At 43.7% G+C, this 6,392-nt stretch overlaps 1 protein-coding gene across 1 annotated transcript in view; it reads right to left on the bottom strand.

Annotated features, from left to right (window-relative positions):
* Positions 1-6,392, bottom strand: part of LOC107734142 (neuronal tyrosine-phosphorylated phosphoinositide-3-kinase adapter 1-like) — a 45,312-nt gene that overhangs the window by 1,460 nt on the left and 37,460 nt on the right. The window contains 4 exon segments of the mRNA XM_016546006.1: positions 2,746-2,849; positions 4,057-4,281; positions 4,399-5,851; positions 5,854-6,005. Coding sequence (XP_016401492.1) covers positions 2,746-2,849; positions 4,057-4,281; positions 4,399-5,851; positions 5,854-6,005 — 1,934 coding nt within the window.

Genomic DNA, 6,392 nt, shown 5'->3' with positions numbered 1-6,392 from the left:
AAAAGGGATGCCAGCAGTACTTGGTAGGGGAACTACTGCTGGCATCCCATCCAACATAAAAAGAAAATTAAATCAATAAGGAGAGTCTGATAAGGTTCTGCTCAGAACAGCCACTGTTCAATTATTTCCTTCCCAAAATTAACTTTTGCCATACCTGTCAATGATGTATGATGATGGATGAGAGCAGGCCAAATATATTTTTTTACTTGTCTTGAGAATGTCCTTGTATTAAATGTAAGTATTGAAAATTCTAATGATTTTTTTTATGCTTGTTTTATATTTTAACAACAACAATATTACAAAATAAAATTTAGCAAGGAGTATCCCAGATATTTCCTAGAGGAAAAAAAGTTACAGTAATTGATTTTAAGATTAAAATGGTTAGAAAACAAGTCATGGCAGTTACATCAGCAATTGCTCATGTCACACTATAGTTCCTACAAATCTACTTAAACCACTAACAAAGTTACCCATCTGTAATAGACATTTTCCACTTAAGAATGTTTTTTTTGGACTCTGGGTGTGTGCTCTTTGCTATATCAAAGAACGCCAGCAGATAGCGGCATTGCGCCAACTCACAGCATCCATCCCATGCCCCTGCTCTGAGAGGGAAGGTCATATCAGCTCACAGAGTCAATCTCTGTGCTACACACACACACACACACACACACAGACTGCGTCAGCATGCTCTGCAGGACTGCGGCTCTCTAGGACCAAACTTGCCTACCCCTGCACTAGAGCTATAGGAACTGGAACATCCCTGTCTTTTAACATGCAAAACATGAGCGCTTCACATGTTTGCAGTCTCTCTGGATTCTCCTTGTTACTTTTCTCACATTCAACAAACTAAACTCCGAAAATGGCTTTCTAACAAACTGCTGACGGAAACAGTCAGACGGCAGAATCAAAGCCTGTCACCGACTGACACGCAGAGACACTGGCAGCGCCACTAGGTTTGAGTTTGATCATTCACGTAGACTGTTTGTCTGCCTGCCACAGACTGACAAAAAACACACTTCTTCTTTCTTACTGCTGCACCTGTTTTCTCCGCCCATGTGCTGCATCTGTTCCCTCTCTTTTCTATTCTGTGCTGCATTTTTCTCCCTCTATCTCTCGCTTTCCGTCTGTCTTTCCCTCTGCTGCATTTCTGTGCCTCCCTCCCGCACTGTATTCATCCCCCTTTCTCTCTGCACTCATTGACCCTGCAGCGGAGTGCAGTGCAGCTACAGACGTGTTTGGGTGGGGATGCTGGTGACTCAATGGGCTCCGCGATTTACCTAATGACTGTCTGGAACAGCAGCCACAGGGGCACAAAACGGAATGAAATTAGTTACAGATCACCTGCCGTAACTGTCAAGCTTGGTGTCAATTACACTTACGCAGGTTAACCAGCTGAACTGAATTTAATTAATTACTGCAGTATCAACACCGACTGAGGCTGAACAAGCCTGTGCGATTTCAAAGTATTCCCTGAATACTTTGAACTGAAAAGCACAATATTCTAATGCACTCTTGTCTGGGGTTTTCTCAGAGTGTCAGGCTGGTGTACGAGGTCAATTAAAGGTCATTGCAACAGGATCCATGGTTCTATAAGCAGGCCCAGATTGAAAATGCGAATTTGTTTTCCTTTTTTGGGAGAACCTGTAGAATTCTGTGCAATGGAGTTAAATATGGTAAAATGTTGCGTATGTTACACTTTTACAATATAAAAGTGTTAAATGGAGCTTATAGTAATCCATGCATCAATAATTTAACAGAATGAATTACAGCCACATCAGAATAGACATCAGTGTTTATTATAAACTATTTATTTGTGCACATCATTATTTTTTAATAGATTGCATTCGCTCTTAATCTTTAATCATGACAATTAATGTATCCTCCCCTCATAACGTCAACTCTTCTCTGATGACATCTGCAACGGTGCGGGTGTGATACAATAATTTATCCACTTCAGCAACCTGTCACTCACATGAGACTCACACTCACAGCAATGAGCAAATGACAACAATCCAATCTAATTCCTGATGGACAAATTTCTAATTTGAGAAGCCTATTCACTTGGATGTACCACTTGGATGACAATAAGGAAAAAAATATGATTGTTACTTCCGTTTAATGATAACTTAATCTTGGTTAATGTTAATTTCTACATATACAAATGCTGCAACACCCGCAGAGTGGCATTAAACAGCTTGAAAGATCAAAGAAAATTTTTAATATAACTCCGACTGGATTCGTCTGAAAGAAGAAAGTCATATACACCTAGGATGACTTGAGGGTGAGTAATTTATGGGCTAATATTTCATTTTTGGGTGAACTAACCCTTTAAACGGATGATTGACCCCCAAAAAATCTGGAATTTCTTTCTTCATTTACTTATTCTCATGTGCTTCCAAACCCATATGACTTTATTTCTTCTGTGGAACACAAAAGAAGAGATTTTGAAAAATGTCTCAGTGGTTTTTGTCCCTACCATGAAAATCAACTTCCATGACTTTCATTGTTTAAACAAAACCAGTTAAAACATTCTTCAAAATACCTTCTTTGGTGTTCCACGGTAAAAGGGCTGCAGGTCCAAGGTAATTTCATAAGCTCAGTTCCTAATGTGATCTCGGTTGTACCCGGATGAGTTTGTGTTTAAACAGGGCTGAGGAAACAATAACACTGCAGGTGTATAATAACTCTCTGAGTGTGTGTTTATGTGAATTGAGTGACAGCTTTAATAGTGCTGGCATGTGATACCTGGTTGAGTGCTTCTCTGGCTGGCAGGCTGCTCTGCCTTTGAACGTCACCACCCACTTGTCTCACTCCCGATGTGGAGGAAGACCTGCCAAGGCGACCCAACTCTATAAAAGATCACAAACACACAGCCAAATTATTGTTTTGGAAAAATAATCCCAGAAAATCAAATTTTTAGTAAAATCTAAAATAATGGTGGAATTACTTGTGAAAACAAACAAGTTCCTATTTTTATCTTGCAGAACAGAAACCAGAAATAATGGTTAAAATGTATATGACAACACTCTGAGCAGGACATCACAAAAAGGGAATTGTGCCTGCTGATAGCATCGTTCATTTAAAGGAACTTTGAAAATAAGGTAATAGAGTGAGCCACCTTTGCAATCCAGCCACCTAAATCAATCTTTAAAATGCAAAAATGGGGCTCAGCAAAAAGTTCCATCTGGATTTACTACACTTTTCACCTTCATTTGATCATAATTTGATGGATTAGTGCTGTCTTGATGAATAGAAGCAGCATACAAACTGTTTCTACAGATATTAATGAAATTCAGTCTGCTTTCCACCCTACTTTACACTAATAGCGCAACATTAATTGCGCCAGGCAAATAGTGCTGACATCTGTGAATGCATTGCATTCTATAATGAGCCTCATTTGCAATGAAAGCAGGTGTGTTTGCATTTAAAAAAATGACAGTGACGTTATTTAAATGTGCATTGCACAACGTAATGCATAAAGTGCTAGTTAAGTTGGACTGCGGGTGGTATGTGAATAAAACGCATGACGTGCACTGCAATACAGTGGCTCAAGTGTTTAGTGAATTTACTCCTTAATGTATCATGGCATACAATTATAAGGTTCTGAAATGTCCAGAAATGTATGGTTCATAACTGTGACAGGTACTGCAGCTAGTTGGCTAGGATAACATACAGTATGTTTAGCTATTTCAAGCTAAAATTGTGTGTTGCTAAACTAACTGTGTTACATGGTCTTTGTGATTTTTCTTTCATCATGGTTTTAGTAGGTTTAAATTTTGGGTTTTTCCCATATTTTAAAAGACATTATAGCTATTTGATCATTCTGTTATAACATTTGATGCTTTCCAAACAAATCAATGCACACTGATCCCAACAGCATGAGTTAGCATCAACTTACAGCTCATAAACAAATGACCTTTTCAATCAGTTGCTTATGAACTGTAAGTGTACAAATGTTTTATCTCTAACCTAAACACACTTGATCTATATCTAGAGTTTTAACTATTGAAGTCATGGCAGAAAGCCTGTGCTAATGTCATTTAAATTGGATCTCACCTCCATTGCGGCACGCTGGGAAGGTTTGGCAGGGTAAGGGCAGTCCCGCTCGTATCAGTCCTCTCAACCCTGGTGGTCCATCCACCCCAGCCAAGCTCTCGCTTTGTCTCTCTGTTGCCCGCACAGGTATTCCAGAGTGTCCACCACCCCGCATGGCTCCTAGGTCATCCCTCTCTCTCCTCAATAGAGCATCTGCACTGCCATTCCATGCACCTCCATCTTCCTCTACAGAGCATTAGAGAGAAAAACACAATTAAACATCTACGATAGTACCATAGAAAGAGAATTCCCTCAATAATCATCCCTCATACTTATTCCACCATCCCTACAACCATTACTCACTCTCAGTGTCTCGGCTCCCATGACTGAATGATAATTTTCGGTGCATGGGCCAGTAAACCTGTTCTTCGGTGAGCCCTAAGGCAGCTGCGCTCTCCCAGGGAATGAACCCGGCCTTGGCCTGCAATGCCTGGGCTGCAGATCCAGTGTTAGTGGGGTCTGTGTGCAAGGATGGCAACTGTGAGCCCCCGCGCAGGCTATCGTAGGCGGGTGGGCGGCGGAAGCCAACCGAGGGGTAGGTCCAGAGCAGGGGGCTGTCGGAGGGGGGAGGTTTGTAAGTAGGAAGACCATGAGACAAGTGCGGGGTGTGTGACCGGTGCATGTGAGAGCGAGACGGAGGGCGCTGAGTGGAAGAAGAAGAGGTGGAAGGTGGCGTGGCTGCTGTGGATGATGGTGGTTGACTCAGGGTTGGCGTGGTGCTGGTGCCCGTTTGAGAAGTGTGTGTGTATGTGTTTGAGGCAGGGGTATCAGAATGACTCAGGTCTCTCTCTCGTTCACGATTTCTCTCTCGGTCCCTTTCCCTCTCAGATTTCTCAGACTTGAGCAGGAAGCTGACAGACTTGCCCTCCTTAGGCTGTGTTTGCGTCTGGGTGGAGGACTGTCCTGACCCCTTGCTTGATGACGACGTCTCTTTCTCAGGCTTGCGGTAATGGTGATAATGGGAAGGCCTGTGGTGAGGGTGATGGTGATGATGGTGGTGGGAATATGGAGAAGGGGACTTTGAGGATGGAGGAAGAGGAGTGGAATGACTGCGAGCTCTGAGTCCTGGTGCCGGCCCCAGCTGTCCTTCCCTCCTCTCCTTCTCTCGTTCCTTCTCAACTCCAGAGGACTCTTTGGAAGTGCTGGTGGAGCTCATGCTGGAGGAGGTGCTAGTAGATGCTGGCAGACTGGAGGCCGACTGCACACTGATCTTAGCAGAGCTGGTCTTGTGTTGAGCCCCTACCCCACTGGAGGCAGCAGCCGGCTGGGGAAATGCCAGGAGCGGAGGCTTGTGCTGGAGCAAGTTGGGGAAGGGTGCCGGGATCTTACTGGAGCTGGGCTCATGTTCAGGCTTGGAACCTGGCAGCAGGAAGGGTGTGGGAGCACGGGGAGGGTGTGGTGAGGAGGAGAGGGCTTGAGGTACAGGAGTGGAGGATGCAGAAGAGCAGGATGAAGGCAGAGGAGAGGAGTGAGAGATGGAGACAGCTGCTTTAGGCTTGGATGAGGAACAGGCTGGAGAGGAGGACGAGGGGCGTGGGAGTGAGGAGGAGGCAGAGGATGAGGAGGATGAGATGATGGAGGAGTGGTACGCTTTAGAAGACTTGATGCGCTCGTGTTTGAGTGGTAAGCGGCGGTGGACTTCTCGAGCCACGTCGTCTGGTAGGGGGTACTTCATCTCTTCATAAATGGCCTCTCCATGGTCTGATTCAGAATCAGGTGTTGTGGCAGACGGTGTGAGCGGGTGAGGAGTAGGGGCGAGGGTTCAGAGCTCTGGAAGGGATGGGGTGTGGTCGGGGGTGGGACCCGAGGGGGCGGGGTGTCAAAGGAGAGCTGTGTGCTTGGACTCCGTTTGGGCTTCAAGGGAGGAACCTTTCGTCCTGGCATTTCACCTGAATCAGATTTCTTCATTGCTGTTTAACAAATAAAGGCAGACAAAAGGTGAAAAAAGAGTGAAACAAAGGCAAAGAGAGAGGAGGTTTTACAGAGACCAATGGCAGGTGTGTACAGCTTTCTGGTTACATTAATCAAAACTGACTCTTTTTACTTTATTAATATAGTTCCTGGCCCTATGATTTGATGTTTCATCATGTTTCTTACTTTTTATAACTCTTCCATCCCCCTCACAACTGAATCAATGGATAAAATCTAGACCAACCCAACATTACTTCTTGTTGAATATTCAGTTGGAAATAAGTCTGAAATAAATTTTAAGCAAATGGCTTGCAAATGACTCCGCACACATAACACAAATCTGGTTATTATTTATGTAAGTTTTAGACATTAAGACAAATACATTT

The sequence above is a fragment of the Sinocyclocheilus rhinocerous genome, unplaced genomic scaffold, assembly GCF_001515625.1.
Source record: "Sinocyclocheilus rhinocerous isolate Xijiao unplaced genomic scaffold, SAMN03320098_v1.1 scaffold1121, whole genome shotgun sequence".
Classification (NCBI taxonomy): domain Eukaryota; kingdom Metazoa; phylum Chordata; class Actinopteri; order Cypriniformes; family Cyprinidae; genus Sinocyclocheilus; species Sinocyclocheilus rhinocerous.
This window is presented reverse-complemented; position numbering and strand designations above follow the sequence as displayed.